This window comes from Manis javanica, chromosome 5 (genome assembly GCF_040802235.1).
Source record: "Manis javanica isolate MJ-LG chromosome 5, MJ_LKY, whole genome shotgun sequence".
Classification (NCBI taxonomy): domain Eukaryota; kingdom Metazoa; phylum Chordata; class Mammalia; order Pholidota; family Manidae; genus Manis; species Manis javanica.
The window spans coordinates 50,315,875-50,337,605 of NC_133160.1; the positions used below are offsets into that span (position 1 = coordinate 50,315,875).

The 21,731-nt window shown below is 38.0% G+C and overlaps 1 protein-coding gene across 10 annotated transcripts in view; it reads left to right on the forward strand.

Annotated features, from left to right (window-relative positions):
• Nucleotides 1-21,731, forward strand: part of INPP4B (inositol polyphosphate-4-phosphatase type II B) — a 910,826-nt gene that overhangs the window by 844,919 nt on the left and 44,176 nt on the right. For 9 of the 10 annotated variants that reach the window (XM_073237008.1, XM_036996729.2, XM_036996728.2 and 6 more), the window contains one exon: nt 275-429. In XM_073237008.1, the coding sequence (XP_073093109.1) occupies nt 275-429 (155 nt within the window). Of the gene's footprint in view, nt 1-274; nt 430-21,731 lie in introns of those variants that run through there. The other variant, XR_012131555.1, reaches the window with a different exon arrangement.

Genomic DNA, 21,731 nt, shown 5'->3' on the forward strand with positions numbered 1-21,731 from the left:
GAAACATCGCTGCCTCTGTTGACATTTACTGTCTCATACAGCTTCAACAGCCCCACACCTCACATACAAACAACTAGATAAATTAAATCTGTGCCACTAGCTTTTGAAATGGGAAGGCAATGTTTTTATATTCGATAGGGCAGACTGAACCAGTTGACTGACATAAATTAACATAAATTTGGTGTGTGTTTAGACAAGAAGTGTTTAGAAGAGTCTGACACTTTAGAGTAAATCTACAAATGAACCATAAACTGTTTATATGTCTGTATTATAGATTTGTCGTAAACTAAATGGTATTCGTTTCACCTGTTGTAAAAGTGCCAAAGACAGGACGTCAATGTCAGTGACACTTGAACAGTGCTCAATCTTGAGAGATGAGCACCAGCTACACAAGGACTTCTTTATCCGAGCCCTGGATTGTATGAGAAGGTATCCATGTCTTCAACTTTGTTTCTTTAATGTCATTTCAATGTTTGTTTGTTTGTTTGTTTTCCCCTTACAGATTTTATTGGAAGACTAAACGTTTGGTAACTTTGCTGCATTTCCATGGTTTATTGCTCATGATATGAAAGACAAAATTATTTTAAGTATTCCCCCTATTCATTTTAGGCAGTAAAGGAGAATGGGTCTAGATTTTGATAATATGCATGAGGGATATATTTCATTAACTCACTTAGACCCAAGTGATCGGCCTCTGGTCCTTAAAGAGCACCATTCCTTTACATATAAGTAGTTATGGAAATGCACAAAATGAAATTAGTTGTTTTCCAAACAAAACCTTTCCAAACTGCAACTAACAGGTTATTTTCCCTTGACTTGCAGGGTCTCTGGGTCAGTAACCTCCTTCCTAAAATTATTTTCACATCACTCATCATAAAGATGGGATGACACCGATACTTTAAAATAGAGAATTAATATTGTTACTCTGCCAACATTTAAAACACTGTGCCTGAAGTCATATCTCTCGATTCATTTCCACAGTAATAAAATCTAAAGTCTGAGACATAATGGGAGGGAAAAAGAGCCTCATTTGAAACGTCTGTCAGCAAGGACACACGTTAATTAAAAAGTTATGCAAAATTGTCTCTTTGCTACAAAGATGGACTCAGAATCACGCCAGGTAGCATGAGACAGGCCCCCTTTCCCTAGAAAGGGATATCATATGATGCTGTAGAAAGCACTGCTGCTTACCCACATGCCAGCAGCTTCACCTTTTTCTTTAATTGCTGCAGTCTTTCAGGGAAGATGTTGATGCTTGCCTGCGATCATTCCATGCCTGTATGTTTTCCACACTAATGAGAGATTTCTGAAGTCCTCTGTTTGCCCCATTTTATGTCTCTTGGCATTTTCATTGTTCAATGCAGTTCTATTATAGTTTTTGATAAATATATGAGGATGTCTTAGCGGCCTGACATGAACATCTCAGCCATACAAAATATGTTTCATTGATATTAAAAGTAAAAACAAAAACTTGTTTCAAGAATAATCTCAGCACTAATAAAAAAAATTCAGAATTTGAGTACAAAATTTTCCATTGTATAAAAAAAGAATACAGGTGTCACTCTGGGTGCAACAAAGGTGCTGGGGGAGGGGAGCAGGAGCACATGATATTATAGAACAGACACTAAAGGATGAAAATGATACAACCAACATAAATTAGCTAGATGGTGAGATTGTTACTTGTTTATTTGAGGTAGAGGTGAGGGAGGGACCCTTAAATTAGAAAGGTAATTCTTTTGGATTGGTAAATAAAGGATATATCGGTCATACATGTGGTAAACTACAGAACCACGTATGTCAGTGCTGCACAGGGGGTGTGTGGAATCAACATTATATACATGCAGCACATTTGCTCATTATATAACACATACGGGGTTCATTTTTGTATTGTTAAGTAAGGCACAAGAAATTTAGTCTAAAAATACTTAGACCCTGACTTTCTTATCCACATGACTGCTGATAGTCTTTTTATTTTTTTTGATCAATTTCAAATCTGTTAAATTTACCCTTTGGTTTTGTTTATATGTGAGGTTTGGACTGTGTGAAAACATGAGGTGCTTGTGTGTGTGTGCACGCATGTGCTTCAGAGAATAAGATGTATTCTTTTCTTTAACAACTGCCCTCCTTTCCTTCTTTGGGTGTTTTGTATTGCAACCCAAGTGCATAGTTTTGTGAGCTCTGGCTACAGAGTGCAGGAGACAGCGTGGGGCATGGCAGCCGGCTGATCTGAGTTTGAATCCCACCTGTATGCCCTTCTTAGCAATGAGCAAATTAATCTTTTACTTCCTCTTAGTGCCTTAGGCAAGTTAGTCAACCTCTTGTTGCCTCATTTCTAAAACAGATCTAATAATAACTTTAGCCCTTCTTAGGAGAATCTTGAGGGTTAATGAATTGTTATGTTTAAAGTGATTAGAACAATGTTTAACACACAGTAATCACTATATAATAATTGTTAAATAAATTTTAAAATCAAGGATCATGCTGTTAACATTCTGGTCCTCCAGGTACAGTAAAACCTAGCCAATTATGGTCCTTGTAATCTTTGTAAATATATTATGATAGAAGGTTGCACTCCCACCATATATTAAAATAAAACTGTGAAAGTTCTTGTAAATAAGGTTTCAAATGCAATATTTTAGCTATTTAAGAAACTAAGCTTTTTAAGTACAAACTTAAAGTGGTCAAGTGTACATGTGTTAATGAATGCTGTGCTAATTATGGATGCATTATGTTCATTAACATAAGCATGAATAGATTTCTTATAAATATTTTTATCTTAATGTGTATTATTGTATGCTTTTACAAATAGTCATAGAACTTGACATCAAGGAGACACTTCAGAAATTAAGTCAAATGTGCTTCACCTTATAAATAATAAAACTGAACTCTAGAGAGTGTTTTGGCAAAGACTCCCCAGATAGAAAGTACTAGAGCAGCACCAGAACATAGATTCCCTATTTTTTTCTAATTAAGATATCATTGATATACAATCTTATGAAGGTTTCACATGAGTAATATTGTGGTTTCAACATTAACCTACATTATCAAGACCCCCCCACACACCCCATTACAGTCACTGTATATCAGTGTAGTAAAATGCTATAGAGTCATTGCTTGTCTTCCCTATGCAGTACTACCTTTCCCATGACCTACTTATGAGGGCTAATTGTAATGCCCCTTATTCCCTTTTTCTGTCCCTCCCCCCGACCTTCCCCAACCCCTTCCTTTTGGTAACCGCTAGTCCCTTCTTGGAGTCTATGAGTCTGATGCTGTTTTGTTCCTTCAGTTTTGCTATTGCTATAGTCCATAAATGAGTGAAATCACTTGGTACTTGTCATTCGCCACCTGGCTTATTTCACTGAGCATAATACCCTCAAGCTCCGTCCATGCTGTAGCAAATAGTAGGATTTGTTTTCTTTCTATGGTTGAATAATATTCCATTGTGTATATATACCACATTATCTTTATCCAGTCATCTATTGATGGACACTTAAGTTGCTTCCATACTTGACTATTGTAAATAGTGCTGCGATAAACATAGGGGATACATATGTCTTTTTGAATCTGGGATCTTGTTTTCTTTGGGTAAATTCCTAGGCATGAAATTACTGGGTCAAATGCTATTTCTATTTTTGGCTTTTTGAGGAGCCTCCATATTGCTTTCCAAGCGGTTGAACTAATTTATATTCCCACCAACAGTGTAGGATGGTTCCCCTCTCTCTTCATCCTCACCACAATTTGATGTTTCTTGTCTTTTGGATGTTGACCATCTGAACTGGTGTGAGGTGTTATCTCATTGTGGTTTTAATTTCATTTCCTTGATGATTAGTGATGTAGAGCATCTTTTCATGTGGCTTTTGGCCATCTGAATTTCTTCTTTGGAGAAGTGTCTCTACAGACTGTCCACCCATTTGTATATCAGGTTGTTTTTGGGGTGTTGAGATATATGAGTTCTTTATATGTTTTGGATGTTAACCCCCTCTTGAATAACTAGTTTATGAATATATTCTCCCATGCTGTAGGATGCCTTTTTGTTCTGCTGATGGTATCCTTTGCTGTACAAAAGCTTTTTAGTTTGATGTAGTCCCATTTGTTCCTTTATGCTTTTGTTTCGCTTGCCTGAGGAGATGTATTCAGGAAAAAGTTGCTCATTTTATATTCAAGAGATTTTTGCCTATGTTTTCTTCTGTGAGATATATGTTTTCACAACTTACATTCAGGTCTTTGATTAATTTTGAGTTTACATTTATGTATAGAGTTAAACAATAATCCAGTTTCATTCTCTTACATGAAGTGTCCAGTTTTGCCAAGAACAGATGTTGAAGAGACTGTCATTTCCCCATTGTATATCCATGGCTCCTTTATCATCTATTAACTGGCCATATATGTGTGGGTTTATATCTGGACTCTCTATTCTGTTCCATTCGTCTATGGGTCTGTTCTTGTTCCAGTACCAAATTGTCTTGATTACTGTGACTTTGTAGTAGAACTTGAAGTTGAAGCGAGATCCCCTCTGCTTTATTCTTCCTTCTCAGGAATGCTTTGGCTATTCAGGGTCTTTTGTGGTTCCATATGAATTTTAGAAATGTTTGTTCTAGCTCGTTGAAGAATGCTGTCAATATTTTGATAAGGATTACATTGAATCTGTAGATTGTTTTAGGTAGGATGGCCATTTTGACAATATTAATTCTTCCTTTCCATGAGCACAGGATGTATTACCATTTATTGGTTTCTTCTTAATTTCTCCCATGAGTGTCAAGTAATTTTCAGGATATAGGTCTTTCACTTCCTTCTTTAGGTTTATTCCTAGGTATTTTATTCTTTTTGATGCAATTGTTAATGATGTTTTTTCTTGATGTCTCTTTCTGCTAGTTCATCGTTAGTGTATAGGAATGCAACAGATTTCTGTGTATCCTGTAACTTTGCTGAATTTAGTTATTAGTTTTCATAGTTTTGGGGTGGATTCTTTAGGGTTTTTATGTACAATATCATGCCCTCTGCAAACAGTGACAGTTAAAATTCTTCCTTACCAATCTGGATGCCTATTATTTCTTTGTTTTGTCTGATTGCTGTGGCTAGGACCTCCAGTACTATGTTGAATAGAAGTGGGGAGAGTGGGCATTTTTGTCTTGTTTCCAATCACAGAGGAAAAGCTTTCAGGTTTTTGCTGTTAAGTATGATGTTGGCTGTGGGTTTCCCATATATGGCCTTTATTATGTTGAAGTACTTGCCCTCTATACCCATTTTGTTGAGAATTTTTATCACAAATGGATGTTGAATTTTTTCAAATGCTTTTTTTGCATTTATGGAGATGATCATGTGATTTTTGTCCTTCTTTTGTTGATGTGGTGGATGATGTTGATGGATTTTCATGTATGGTACCATCCTTGCATCTCTGAAATAAATTCCACTTGATCATGATGGATGATCAGTTTGATGTATTTTTGAATTTGGTTTGCTTTTATTTTGTTGAGTACTTTTGCATCTATATTCTTCAGGGATATTGGTCTGTAATTTTCTTTTTTGTGGTGTCTTTGCCTGGTTTTGGTATTAGAGTGATGCTGGCCTCATAGAATGAGTTTGGAAGTATTCCCTCTTCTACTTTTTGGAAACTTTAAGGAGGATGGGTATTATGTCTTCTCTAAATGTTTGATAAAATTCAGTGGTGAAGCCATCTGGTCCAGGGATTTTGTTCTCAGGTAGTTTTTTGTTGACCAATTCAATTTCATTGCTGGTAATTTATCTGTTTAGATTTTTCGTTTCTATCTGGGTCAGTCTTGGAGGGTTGTACTTTTCTAGAAAGTTGTCCATTTCCTCTAGGTTATCCAGTTTGTTAGCATATGATTTTTCATTGTATTCTTTAATAATTCTTTGTATATCCATGGTGTCCATAGTGATTTTTCTTTTCCCATTTCTGATTCTGTTTATGTGTGAATTCTCTTTTTTTCTTTATAAGGCTTGCTAGGGGTTAATCTATTTTGTTTATTTTCTCAAAGAACCACCTTCTAGTTTCATTGATTCTTTCTATTGTTTTATCTTCTCAATTTTATTTATTTATGCTCTAATCTTTATTATGCCCCTCCTTCTACTGACTTTGGGCCTCATTTCTTCTTCATTTTCTTTAGACTGTGGTTAAACAATGGTTAAAATTGTAACTTTAGACTGTTAATATGTGATTGTTCTTTCTTGAGGTAAGCCTGTTTTGCAATATATTTTCCTCTTAGAACTGCCTTCACTGCATCCACAGGTTTTGGGGTGTTGAGTTGTTTTCATTTGCCTCCATATATTGCTTGATCTCTGTTTTAATGTGATCATTGATTCATTTATTATATAGGAGCATGTTGTTAAGCCTCCAAGTGGTTGTGGGCTTTTTATTTTCTTTGCATAATTAATTCTAGTTTCATACATTTGTGGTCTGAGAGGCTGGTTAGCACAATTTCACTCTTTCTGAATTTATTGAGGCTCTTTTTGTGGCCTAGTATGTGATCTATTCTGGAAAATGTTCCATGTGCACTTGAGAATGTGTATCCTGATGCTTTTGAGTGGAATTTTATGTAGATGTCTGTTAGGTCCATCTGTTCTAATGTGTTGTTCAGTACCTCTGTCTCTTTACTTATTTTATGTCTGGTTGATTGTCCTTTGAAGTGAGTGGTGTGTTGAAGTCTCCTAAAATTAAGGCATTGCATTCTGTTAATCCCTTTAATTCTGTTACTATTTGTTTCACATAATTAGGTGCTCCTAATATGTTGGGTGCATAGATATTTATAATGGTTATATTCTCCTGTGGAATTGACCCCTTTATCATTATGTAATGTCCTTCTTTGTCTCTTGTTACTTTCTTTGTTTTGAGGCCTATTTCGTCTGATACAAGTACTGCAACTCCTGCTTTTTCTTCCTTTTATTTACATGGAATGTAATGCCTTCACTTTTAGTCTGTGTCTTTGGGTTTGAAGTTAATTTTGCCTTTGCTTAGTAATTAATTGACCTACTTCTTTTCTGTGGTTTTATTTTCTCTGGTGACAGCTATATAGCGTTAGGAGCACTTCCACCTACAGCTGTCCCTTTATAATAGAGACAGTTTGTGAGAGGTAAATTCCCTCAACTTTTGCTTATCTGGAAATTGTTTAATCCCTGCTTTAAATTTAAATGATAATCTTGCCAGGTAGAGTATTCTTGGTTGGAAGCCTTTCTGTTTCATTGCATTAAATAAAATATGCCACTCCCTTCTGGCCTGTAAGGTTTCTGTTCAGAAGTCTGCTCATAACCTGATGGGGTTTCCTTTATACATGATCTTTATTCTCTCTCTGGCTGATTTTAATACTCTCTCCTTGCCTTTGATCTTTGCCACTTTAATTATTGTATTTCTTGGTGTTGTCTTCCTAGGATCCCTTCTGTTGGGATATCTCTGTACTTCCATGACCTGAGAGACTATTTCTTTCCCCAGATTGGGGAAGTTTTCAGCAGTTCATTCCTCAAAGAGACTTTCTATCCCATTTTCTCCATCTTCTTCTTTTGGTACCTGTATAATGCAAATATTGTTCTGTTTGGATTGGTCACACAGTCCTCTCAATATTGTTTCATTCTTAGAGATCTTGTTTCTCTCTGTGCTTCTTTGTTTTCCTGTTCTCTAATTTCTATTTCATTTACCATCTCCTCTACCTCATCCAATCTACTTTTATTTATTTATATATTTGTTTGTTTGTTTATTTTGGTATCATTAATCTACAATTACATGAGGAACATTATGCTTACTAGACTCCCCCCATAACCAAGTCCCCCCCACATACCCCATTACAGTCACTGTCCATCAGCATAGTAAGATGTTGTGGCATCTTGTCTTCTCTGTGTTGCACAGCCCTCCCTATGCCCCCCCCCCACATTATATGTAATAATCATAGTGCTCCCTTTCTTTTTTTTCCTCCCCCTTATCCCTCCCTTCCTACCCATTCCTCCCCAGTTCCTTTCCCTTTGGTAACTGTCAGTCCATTCTTAGGTTCTGTGAGTCTTCTGCTGTTTTGCTCCTTCAGTTTGTTTCTTTGTTCTTATACTCCACAGATGAGTGAAATCACTTGATACTTGTCTTTCTCCGCCTGCCTTATTTCACTGAGCATAATACTCCATCCATGTTGCTGTAATTGGTAGGATTTGTTTTCTTCTTATGGCTGAATAATATTCCATTGTGTATATGTACCATATCTTCTTTATCCATTCATCTACTGATGGACGTTTAGGTTGCTTCCATTTCTTGGCTATTGTAAATAGTGCTGCGATGAACATAGGGGTGCATTTGTCTTTTTCAAACTGGGCTGCTGTATTCTTAGGGTAAATTCCTAGGAGTGGAATTCCTGAGTCAAATGGTATTTCTATTTTGAGTTTTTTGAGGCACCTCTATACTGCTTTCCACAATCATTGAACTAGTTTACATTCCCACCAGCAGTGCAGGAGGGTTCCCCTTTCTCCACAATCTCTCCAACATTTGTTGTTGTTTGTCTTTTGGATGGTGACGATCCTTACTGGTGTGAGGTGATAACTCATTATGGTTTTAATTTGCATTTCTCTGATGACTGGTGATTTGGAGCATCTTTTCATGTGTCTGTTGGCCATCTGAATTTCTTCTTTGGAGAAGGGTCTGTTCCTGTGCCCATTTTTTAATTGGATTATTTGGTTTTTGTTTGTTGAGGTGGGTGTGCTCTTTATATATTTTGAATGTGAACCCTTTATCAGATCTATCATTTATGAATATATTCCTCCATACCATAGGTTGCCTTTTTGTTCTATTGGTGGTATTCTTTGCTGTACAGAAGCTTTTCAACTTGATATAGTCCCACTTGTTCATTTTTGCTTTTGTTTTCCTTGCCTGGGGAGATATGTTTATGAAGAAGTTGCTCATGTTTATGTCCAAGAGATTTTTGCCTATGTTTTTTTCTAAAAGTTTTATGGTTTCATGACTTATATTCAGGTCTTTAATCCATTTTGAATTTACTTTTGTGTGTGGGGTTAGACAATAATCCAGTTTCATTCTCTTACATGTAGCTGTCCAGTTTCGCCAACACCAGCTGTTGAAGAGGCTGTCATTTTCCCATTGTATGTCCATAGCTCCTTTATTGTATATTAATTGACCATATATGTTTGGGTCAATCTACTTTTCAGTCCCTCCATTCTGTATTTCATTTCAGATACTGTAATTTTCAAAGTTTCTGTCTTTGTTGAAGTCCTCCTTGAGATTCTGAATATTTTTCTGTAGCTCTGTGAGCATATTTATGATTTTTATTTTGAAATATTTATCAAGCAGATTGGTAATTTCAGTTTCACTTAGCTCTCTTTCTGGCATCTTCTGCTGTATTTTTGTTTGTACAAAATTTTTTTGTCATTTCATTTTTCTAGTGATCCCTATGTAGTACTAATTTTGTGTATGTAGTACCCTCTAGTGCACAGAAGCTGAGCACCTGTGACTATGGCAGAGGTTGCAGGCAAGGACAACTGGCACCTTCCAGGAGGAAAGATCTCTTTCCTGCTTCCCAGCTGTAGCACCTGCCTCCACTGCCAGGTCCAGTGGGCCATGCATGCAGGGTGGAGCCTCTGTGGTACCTTCCTGTAGCTGGTGTATGTGGGGCCACTCTCCAGTTGGCCTGTGCAAAGGCCTGGGCAGCAGGTGAGTGAGACCAGTGCTTTCAGGGAGGAAGGAGTGGCAGGGTGCATATTGCAGTGGGGGACCTGAGGGCTGCATTTCCAGCCAGGGGGATGGAGCATTTGAAGCTCCTGAATGTTCCCAACCTGCTGGGCTGAGTGTGCCTGCACAATTTTGTCCCTTTCTCCTGGGTAATGTGTTCTGTGTAATCTTTGCCCCTTTAGCACCCCTCTCATTGTTGGGAAGTCTTTCAAGGTGCCCACTTTTCTTTTTTCCTAGAGAGGCTGGTTGTGCATACCTGTTATCCACAGTTTCTCCAAGTATTCTGCCTGTCTTTGCTTTCCAACGCCACCCATATCCGGAGTACCATGTAATGTGGGCTTGTGCTCCCAAAGCAAATCTCCAAGGCTGGGTGTTTAGAAGTCCTGGGCTTCTACTCCCTCTCTTCTCTCTTTCTCTTCCTCCATGCTGTGGGCTGAGTTGTGGGGAGGTCTTGTGTCCTGCTGGATCATGGCTTTGCTACTTTACCCTTTTCTGTGAAGTCTGTTCTCTTCCCCAGATGTAGGCAGCCTGTTCTGCAGTCTTCAGGTTGCTCTTTCAGGATTAGTTGTATTTGCTGTATTTTTGTATTATATGTGATTTTGGGAGGAAGTTTCTGCCTCACTTCTCATACCGCCATCTTTTTTCACATTGCTTGTTATGTTTTATTGTTTTCTTTACACCAAATGAAACAAAATACCATCACTTAAAATTATTGGTAATGCTTTTGACTACATCAAATCTGGTAGTCGACGAACAAACTCTAGTTCAAGAATGTAAACTCTTTAATTTCAAATTTATCTATCATGTTCACTATTGTAACAAGGCATTGAGCACAGTGTCTTGTACAGAGTAAAACTGAGTAAAAATTGCTTTAATAAATGAAAGATAGTCCGAAAAGAATTCATTCTACTGCTCCCTGTTTTTCAGAACCATGCAGTAGTAACTTTCTTATCTTATTTTAAAATTACATTTTCAATTATATTCTGAGATTTGGTTCTTACTTTTATGTTTAAACCTTGTTTCCTAGGGTTGCTCTTGTGTCTCTGCAGCTTAGTGGTCACTCAGTGATAAGCTAGAGTTTGTGCTCCAGAAAAATCCAGTAAGGCTTCCAACTTCTGCCAATATATGTCTGTATGTGGATTGGGGAACATATTCAAAGTTTAGATGTTTTGTAATCTTTCCAGCCTTTATTTCTCCCTGGCCCTGTTAGGTCCGGCTAGTCAGCCTGGGATGTGTCAAAGTTTATCAAATACTTCCTTGCTAATATCATTTCTGGGATCTCTTGGTTGAATTTAAGGCTATTCCACTTCCCTGGGGAGTGACCTAGGTGGTACTGCCATATAAGGCTAGCCTGTGAGGTCTACTGTCAGCAGTTTTTGCCTCTGAGGACACTAATGTTTCTGAATAGGCTCCATGAGAGAAGGTATTTTTGTTCTTCTTTGTTCACTACAATATCCTCAATATCTAGAACAATGTCTACTGATGGTAGGTTCTTAATAAATATTCAGTGAATGAGTAAATGGCATAGGTTTCTAAATGTTCAAGTCCTATACAGTAGGAAGTTTTGTGCATACATAGATATTGGAGTCAAGTACGTGAAATTATCATTCATTTGTGACATCTGTATAAGCAAAAGTTCCAGGAGATGAAAGTGAAGGTTTTGGAGAGGTTATGATACAAATTCAGAAACAAACAGGCCACAAACAACCTACCTTAACTCACAGCCAGAATCCACTTGAATTCAACACTTTGTATAGTTTTCAGAAAGTTCACTGTCTTTTCCTACATACCCAGCATTACTTGTAGCTTCACATTCCATGCTTCTAGTCACAATATGTTTGACTGAAATGGAAGAAAAGCCTCTTCAGATTAGAAAGTTAGCAATGCACCTGACTAGATCTGACTCTGTAAGGAACTCATTGTAGTAGTTGCCTATGTTGCAAGACCAAAACATTGATTCTCAACCTTCATTGTCCATCAGAAACCCTGGGAGTTGGGGGTGAATGGCAGGAGTCCCACCACAGACTAGCTTCTGGGATGGAGCCAGGGTAGACAACCACTTGACTGAAGTTTGCCTCATTTAAGCCAGCTGCCCTCCAGTAATTGATTTTAATGACTTTGTGGTACTATAAGCCTGGTATACTTATCCTTTCTTTGAGTTTTGAAGTGTATATGTATTTTGCCAAATTCTCCCTTGATCACCTACAGCAGAACTTTACAAAATGGTGGCTGCAAAATTGGCATTTTCTTTTTTGAAGGGAGAATGCAGTATCAGCACTCAGTTTTTCCTTCTGAAATACCCACTGAATGCTCAGAGCCATCTTATTCCAGTGCATTTGCAGGAAGCACTTTTAGCAGGGACTTTTAAATGTACATTTGATTAATAGATGATTAGGGTTGGATTTTAAAATACAAATTTTTTTTATTTTTTATTTTTTATTGAAGGGTAGTTGACACACAGTATTACATCAGTTTCAGGTGTACAACACAGTGATTCAACATTTATATACATGATAATTCTAGGTACCAGCTATCACCATACCAAGTTGTTACAATATTTTGACTATATTCCTTATGCTATACATTACATCCCAGTTACTTATTTATTTTACAATTGGAAGTGTGTACTTTTTTTTTTTGTGAGGGCATCTCTCATATTTATTGATCAAATGGTTGTTGACCATAATAAAATTCTGTATAGGGGGGTCAATGCTGAATGCACAATCATTAATCCAACCCAAGCCTAATTTTCATCAGTCTCCAATCTTCTGAAGCATAACGAACAAGTTCTTACATGGAGAACAAATTCTTACATAATGAATAAGTTACATGGTGAACATTACAAGGGCAGTCATCACAGAGGCTTTTGGTTTTGATCATGCATTATGAACTATAAACAGTCAGTTCAAATATGAATATTCATTTGATTTTTATACTTGATTTATATGTGGATACCACATTTCTCTCTTTATTATTATTATTTTTAATAAAATGCTGAAGTAGTAGGTAGATACAAGATAAAGGTAGAAAACATAGTTTAGTGTTGTAAGAGAGCAAATGTAGATGATCAGGTGTGTGCCTGTAGACTATGTGCTAATCCGAGCTAGACAAGGGCAATAAAACATCCACATATGCAGAAGATTTCTCTCAGAACGGTGTGGGGGGAGGTTCTAAGCCTCACCTCTTTTGATCCCCATTTTCTCACCTGATGGCCCCCCTGCGACTGTGCCTGTCTTAGGTTGTTCCTCCCATGAGGAATCTTACCCGTCTCTGGCTAACCAGTCATCTTCCGGGGCCATACAGGAAAATAAAGTTGGTAAGTGAGAGAGAAGCCTTATTGTTTGAAAAGGTTAGCTTTTTACTTCTTTGCATATTTTATGCCCTGTGGCTTCTATGCCCAGTATTTGTCTTGAAGTGTCTTTACCACTTGGAAGAATTATGATGCTCGGTAAATTCGATATGAGGCACGAATTCTACTTAAGGGTTATAATTAGGAAGGAAGAAGAAAAGCTATAGAGGTAGCAGGTGGAAGAAAACCTGGGAAGATTGATTATTTCTTTGACATACCTTCTTGTAGAGTAACTTCAGCATGTGTAGGTTTTAAACTACTAATTAAATTGCACACACACATTAACATAATAGGAGTACAGTTACATAACCAAAGCATACCTGTAATTACCAGCGATCTCCAGTGAAACCAAGAAAACCAGTTAGGCACCTTAGGCATTTGTGAAAACTTATCTATAATATGGTGAATATTGTCCAACTGGACTTGAACAGTCTGAGAGAAATCAGACAAATTAAAACAACCCATTCCTGGGGACTGTTCACATCCCATGTGTTCTTTTAACAGTAAATAGTCTGTAGTTGTAAGATTTGGGAGCGCTACAATTTGCACTTCTCCTAATTCTTGGTTGAGATCGAACAGTTTAGATCCTGTCAAATTTGTTGTTTTGCTGTATGCACAGGCCAGCTTAGATATCTCCTTCTTCATTCCCATGGCAAGTCCAGGAACTGGTGGGATGAGTGCCTCTACACCTCTGGCACTGCATGGATCTTTGTTGGGGTTTTTTGATGGTCATCTTCTGGCATGAGTCTTCCCGAGAGTGCTGATGTTAGAAGTTCTTTTTCATATCGTATCTTAGTTCATTTTCGGGGTAGCCAAATTAGGCTTTGATCCTCTGTATAAACACAAACAGACCCTTTGCCTACACTTTTATATGCCCTTTATATCATTGTGTAGAACTCATTAGAGGTCACCACACAGGAACTGCTTTTTTTTTTTATCATTAATCTACACTTACATGACACATATTTTGTTTACTAGGCTCTCCCCTATACCAGGTCCCCCCTATATACCCCTTTACAGTCACTGTCCATCAGCATAGCAAAATGTTCTGGAATCACTACTTCTCTTCTCTGTGTTGTACAGCCCTCCCTTTTCTCCCACACCCCCATGCATGCTAATCTTAATACCCCCCTTTTTCTCCCCCTCCCTTATCCCTCCCTACCCACCCATCCTCCCCAGTCCCTTTCCCATTGGTACCTGTTAGTCCATTCTTGAGTTCTGTGATTCTGCTGCTATTTTGTTCCTTCAGTTTTTCCTTTGTTCTTATACTCCACAGATGAGTGAAATCATTTGGTATTTCTCCTTCTCTGCTTGGCTTGTTTCACTGAGCATAATACCCTCCAGCTCCATCCATGTTGCTGCAAATGGTAGGATTTGCCCTTTTCTTATGGCTGAGTAGTATTCCATTGTGTATATGTACCACATCTTCTTTATCCATTCATCTACCGATGGACATTTAGGTTGCTTCCACTTCTTGGCTATTGTAAATAGTGCTGCGATAAACACAGGGGTGCATTGGTCTTTCTCATACTTGATTGCTGCATTCTTAGGGTAAATTCCTAGGAGTGCAATTCCTGGGTCAAATGGTAAGTCTATTTTGAGCATTTTGATGTACCTCCATACTGCTTTCCACAATGGTTGAACTAATTTACATTCCCACCAGCAGTGTAGGAGGGTTCCCCTTTCTCCACAAACTCACCAACATTTGTTGTTGTTTGTCTTTTGGATGGTAGCCATCCTTACTGGTGTGAGATGATACTTCATTGTGGTTTTAATTTGCATTTCTCTGATGACAAGTGATGTGGAGCATCTTTTCATGTGCCTGTTGGCCATCTGAATTTCTTCTTTAGAGAACTGTCTATTCAGTTCCTCTGCCCATTTTTTAATTGGATTATTTCCTTTTTGTTTGTTGAGGTGTGTGAGCTCTTTATATATTTTGGATGTCAAGCCTTTATCGGATCTGTCATTTATGAATATATTCTCCCATACTGTAGGACACCTTTTTGTTCTATTGATGGTGTCCTTTGCTGTACAGAAGCTTTTCAGCTTGATGTAGTCCCATTTGTACAATTTTGCTTTTGTTTCCCTTGCCCGGGGAGATATGTTCAAGAAGAGGTCACTCATGTTTATGTCTAAGAGATTTTTGCCTATGTTTTTTTCTAAGAGTTTTATGGTTTCATGACTTACATTCAAGTCTTTGATCCATTTTGAATTTACTTTTGTGTATGGGGTTAGACAGTGATTCAGTTTCATTCTCTTACATGTAGCTGTCCAGTTTTGCCAGCACCATCTGTTGAAGAGACTGCCATTTCCCCATTGTATGTCCATGGTCACTTTATCGAATATTAGTTGACCATATATATTTGGGTTAATGTTTGGAGTCTCTATTCTTTTCCATTGGTCTGTGGCTCTGTTCTTGTGCCAGTACCAAATTGTCTTGATTACTGTGCCTTTGTAGTAGAGCTTGAAGTTGGGGAGTGAGATCCCCCCTACTTTATTCTTCTTTCTCAGGATTGCTTTGGCTATTCAGGGTCTTTGGTGGTTCCATATGAATTTTTGAATTATTTGTTCCAGTTCATTGAAGAATGTTGCTGGTAGTTTCATAGGGATTGCATCAAATCTGTATATTGCTTTGGGCAGGATGGCCATTTTGACGATATTAATTCTTCCTAGCCCCGAGCATGGGATGCGTTTCCATCTGTTAGTGTCCCCTTTAATTTCTCTTAAGAGTGACTTGTAGTTTTCAGAGTAAAAGTCTTTCACTTCTTTGGTTAGGTTTATTCCTAGGTATTTTATTTTTTTTGATGCAATTCTGAATGGAGTTGTTTTCCTGATTTCTCTTTCTGTTGGTTCATTGTTAGTGCATAGGAAAGCCACAGATTTCTGTGTTGATTTTGTATCCTGCAACTTTGCTGTATTCCGATATCAGTTCTAGTAGTTTTGGGGTGGAGTCTTTAGGGTTTTTTATGTATAGTATCATGTCGTCTGCAAATAGTGACAGTTTAACTTCTTCTTCACCAATCTGGATTCCTTGTATTTTTTTGTTTTGTCTTATTGCCGTGGCTAGGACCTCCAGTACTATGTTAAATAACAGTGGGGAGAGTGGGCATCCCTGTCTAGTTCCCAATCTCAGAGGAAAAGCTTTCAGCTTCTCGCTGTTCAATATAATGTTGGCTGTGGGTTTTTCATAGATGGCCTTTATTATGTTGAGGTACTTGCCCTCTATTCCCATTTTGCTGAGAGTTTTTATCATGAATGAATGTTGAGCTTTGTCAAATGCTTTTTCAGCATCTATGGAGATGATCATGTGGTTTTTGTCTTTCTTTTTGTTGATGTGGTGGATGATGTTGATGGACTTTCGAATGTTGTGCCATCCTTGCATCCCTGGGATGAATCCCACTTGGTCATGGTGTACGATCCTTTTGATGTATTTTTGAATTCGGTTTACTAATATTTTGTTGAGTATTTTTGCATCTATGTTCATCAGGGATATTGGTCTGTAGTTTTCTTTTTTGGTGGTTTTCTTTCTTTGCCTGGTTTTGGTATTAGGGTGATGTCAGCTTCATAGAATGAGTTTGGGAGTATCCCCTCCTCTTCTATTTTTTGGAAAACTTTAAGGAGAATGGGTATTATGTCTTCCCTGTATGTCTGATAAAATTCTGAGGTAAATCCATCTGGCCCGGGGGTTTTGTTCTTTGGTAGTTTTTTGATTACCGCTTCAATTTTGTTGCTGGTAATTGGTCCGTTTAGATTTTCTGTTTCTTTCTGGGTCAGTCTTGGAAGGTTGTATTTTTCTAGGAAGTTGTCCATTTCTCCTAGGTTTCCCAGCTTGTTAGCATATAGGTTTTCATAGTATTCTCTAATAATTCTTTGTATTTCTGTGGGGTCCGTCGTGATTTTTCCTTTCTCTTTTCTGATACTGTTGATTTGTGTTGACTCTTTTCCTCTTAATAAGTCTGGCTAGAGGCTTGTCTATTTTGTTCATTTTCTCAAAGAACCAGCTCTTGGTTTCATTGATTTTTGCTATTGTTTTATTCTTCTCAATTTTATTTATTTCTTCTCTGATCTTTATTATCTCCCTTCTTCTGCTGACCTTAGGCCTCATTTGTTCTTCTTTTTCCAATTTCGATAATTGTGACATTAGACCTTTCATTTGGGATTGTTCTTCCTTTTTTAAATATGCTTGGATTGCTATATACTTTCCTCTTAAGACTGCTTTTGCTGTGTCCCACAGAAGTTGGGGCTTAGTGTTGTTGTTGTCGTTTGTTTCCATATATTGCTGGATCTCCATTTTGATTTGGTCATTGATCCATTGATTATTTAAGAGCGTGTTGTTAAGCCTCCATGTGTTTGTGAGCCTTTTTGCTTTCTTTGTACAGTTTATTTCTAGTTTTATGCCTTTGTGGTCTGAAAAGTTGGTTGGTAGAATTTCAGTCTTTTGGAATTTACTGAGGCTCTTTTTGTGGCCTAGTATGTCGTCTATTCTGGAGAATGTTCCATGTGCACTTGAGAAGAATGTGTATCCTGTTGCTTTTGGATGTAGAGTTCTATAGATGTCTATTAGGTCCATCTGTTCTAGTGTGTTGTTCAGTGCCTCCGTGTCCTTACTAATTTTCTGTTTGGTGGATCTGTCCTTTGGAGTGAGTGGTGTGTTGAAGTCTCCTAGAATGAATACATTGCATTCTATTTCCTCCTTTAGTTCTGTTAATATTTGTTTCAGGTATGTTGGTGCTCATGTATTGGGTGCATATATATTTATAATGGTTATATCCTCTTGTTGGACTGAGCCCTTTATCATTATGTAATGTCCTTCTTTGTCTTCTGTTACTTTCTTTTTTTGGAAGTCTGTCTTCTCTGATACCAGAATTGCAACACCTGCTTTCTTCTCTTTGTTGTTTGCCTGAAATATCTTTTTCCATCCCTTGACTTTAAGTCTGTGCATGTCTTTGGGTTTGAGGTGGGTCTCTTGTAAGCAGCATATGGATGGATCTTGCTTTTTTATCCATTCTATTACTCTGTGTCTTTTGATTGGTGCATTCAGTCCATTTACAATTAGGGTGAGCTCTTTTTAGGAGTGCTCCCATCTAGAGCAGTCCCTGTAAGGTACCCTGTAGAGGTGGTTTGTGGGAGGCAAATTCCCTCAACTTTTGCTTGTCTGGGAATTGTTTAATCCCTCCTTCATATTTAAATGATATTCGTGCTGGATACAGTATTCTTGGTTCAAGGCCCTTCTGTTTCATTGCATTAAGTATATCATGCCATTCTCTTCTGGCCTGTAGGGTTTCTGTTGAGAAGTCTGATGATAGCCTGATGGGTTTTCCTTTGTAGGTAACCTTTTTTTCCTCTCAGGCTGCCTTTAATACTTTGTCCTTGTCTTTGATCTTTGCCATTTTAATTATTATGTGTCTTGGTGTTGCCCTCCTTGGATCCCTTGTCATGGGAGTTCTGTGTACCTCTGTGGTCTGAGAGGCCATTTCTTCCCCTAGTTTGGGGAAGTTTTCGGCAATTATTTCTTCAAAGACACTTTCTATCCCTTTTTCTCTCTCTTCTTCTTCTGGTATTCCTATAATGCGTATATTTTTCCTTTTTGATTGGTCACTCAGCTCTCTTAGGATTCTTTCATTCCTGGAGATCCTTTTTTCTCTCTCTACATCAGCTTCTCGGTGTTCCTGTTCTCTGTTTTCTAGACCATTAATGGTCTCTTGCATTTCATCCATTCTGTTTTGAAGTCCTTCCAGAGCTTGTTTTATTTCTGTATTCTCCTTCCTTAGTTCTTGCATATTTCTCTGCAAGTCCATCAGCATAGTTATGACTTTTGTTTTGAATTCTTTTTCAGGAAGACTGGCTAAATCTATCTCCCCAGGTTCCTTCTCAGGGGAAGATGTAGCAGATGCCGAAGCTGTCTGGGTTAGTCTTGTCTGGATCATATTTTTTTGCCTTTTCAGGTTGACAGGTGCTATTGACTGTCAGCTGGGAGGGCCAAACTTTTCACTTGCTACTGGCCTTTCTTTACTGGGACAATTGCAACCCCTAGTGGCTTGTGTTGGGTAATTGCATGTAGGCTGGGTCTTTGTGTCTTGCCCCGCCAGAAGTGTAGGAATTTTCCTTTCTGCATTTCTGTGGGCGTGTTTTGCCTTAGGCTGTTTCTCTGCTTTTGCAGCACTGGGAGGGGTAGTGGACTGGGGAGGGGGGGGGCGGCTGTTTGGCTGTTTACCTCCGTGAGGGGTCTCAGAGCTGTTGCCCGGGGGGTTAGTGCGCCCAGTTTTCCCTGTAATTTCTAGCCACTGGGCTGTGACCTGTGTTGTTTCCGTCTAGCTGTTAAATCCCTGTCCCTTTAAGACTTTCAAAGAGCACTGGCTTTTCTTTGTCACAGGGGCATCAGCTTCGGCACCTGCTCAGAGGTCTTGCTGCCCTATTTCCCTAGTTTCCAGCCCTCCACGCATGCACTGTGTCTGTGCTCTGGTGCGGGTGGCTGGGGCTGCGTGTTTAGCAGTCCTGGGCTCCCTCTCTCTCCCTCCCTCCGGGAGCTAGTGGGGGAGGTGTGCTGGGGTCCCACTGGCCGGGGCTTGTATCTTACCCCTTTCACCAGGCGCTGGGCTCTCGCACTTGTCAATGTAGTCAGGTTGTTGTCCTGTGTCTTCTGGTCTCTCTTTTAGGATTAGTTGTATTTGTTGTATTTTCAAAAATATATATGTTTTTGGGAGGAGATTCCCACTGTCCTACTCACGCCGCCATGTTGGCTCTGCCCCACCCTAAAATACAAAATTTGACTGAATTATGAAATGTCATGTTTTATCAAAAAATAATTGTGCTGGGAAACTTAATTGCCACTAGAAGGTAAATTTAAATGAAAATACCAGTGCAGGGTTGTTTTCCTTAACTGGAAATCTGCCATTATGTGTTTATACAATGTAATAATGTGACACCATATTGTATAGTTATCTGTCTCTAACTTTTATTTTCCACATTTTTATTGCCAAATTACTCTGCAATCTGTCATTCTATAATGGGTCCTTGAAATTAAGATAGTTGATATGTCATTAGGAAGATTAATCAGGGTTCATTTCAGCATATTGCCTATCTATCTCCCTTTAGATACAGGGCTTTAATCATTCTATTTTAGTAAATATTTAATTCATAAGAGAGAGACTAAAAGGCCCATCAGCCTTACTGAGTTTTATCATCTTGTCAAATGTCATATTCCAACATACTTCACCTAAATCTGTATGTTGGGCGACCATAACTTTTGAAATGTTCTGCTTTATAAATAAGTGGCCCCTAATCAACTGATAACATTGCAGACTTTATTTCTCATGACTTACCTGGTGGGGGTTCTCTCTTGAGTCATGTAGTTCATTTGCATTGAAACAGAAAAATGTCTCCCTTCTTAGTCTTGTTTCCACTTGGCCTTATTTTTCTTTACTTTTGTTTGAATGTGCTAGTTGGAGAAGAGCTGCTGTTATTTCATATTTTTCCTTATTTCAAATATTAAATGAGTAATAAGCATTGCAGACATAGGTAATTGAAGCTTTCAGTTATCTTTTGACTACTTGAAAGGGATGTGTTTGCACAGAACAGACTAAGTGGGAACAATTTTTGCAATATCAGTTACCTGTTCTCTTGAGAATTTGAGTAGTGTGTTTGCTGCATTACTTCAGTCCATATCTGTGACAAATAACAGTAATAAGCCCCTGTGTAGTCACCTTCATCTTAGGGTTGCTAATATTTATATGAAAACTGACCCCATGTAGGATGTTTCTGCTTCAACTAACAGTAAGGTGAAAGATACTACAAAGAACATACTTCTTTAGAAATCATGTTGGAGCAAGTATCGCTTAACAGATACCCACAGATGAACCACTAAAAGAGAACTGATCTTGTAAGAGACATCAAACAGCCTACAAAAACCTGTCAACTTCCTGAACAAAATGCATATGCTAATTCCAGGCAACTTCTTCATGTATCTACGTGTGTCACACACATTATTCTGTTACTAAAAAAGTAGTGATTTTGAGGTCTATTTCCCTGTTTTGTCCATAATATTTGTGTATTTCTTTCTAGTGACTTGAGACCCTATGGGTGTGTAGCTTATTATCCTAAGCAGCTACCAGCTTTACATACTATACAGCTGTTAAAAGGAGAGGACTAGACCTTACATATGACCTTAGACCTCAAAACAGGATATCAATTGAAGAAAAGATATTTTCCCTATTGTATTTTAGTTTGTTTTTGATATTTTGCTATTACAGGCAATAGTGTAATAGATGTACTCACATGTTATATCCATGAATACAAGTATGAGGGTTTCCAGTATATAAACCTATATGTGAAATCGTGGTAAGGGATTTGTATTTTCAGTTTTATTACATGCTACCAGATTGCTCTAAAAAATAGCTGTAATAATTTACATCCCATAGGCCATACACAGGCATTCCCATTTTCCCACTTCCCAGTATTTGCACTATAAGAGTCTTTTTAAAACAATCTGATAGGTTGGTTAAAACCATTGGTCTATTGTGTTTAAGTCAAGTTCTAGAAAAGAGAGTTTCAGGAGTGGTAGTTTTTAAAAAATACTTTTTATTTTGTTGATTTATTTTTTAAACATGAAAGCACAATGGAAAAGGACAGAAAAATCTCTGGGTTTGGATAGAGAAATGCATGGTGTTTTGACAGGAGCCCATGACATGATATGAGACTTTTTACAATTTCACT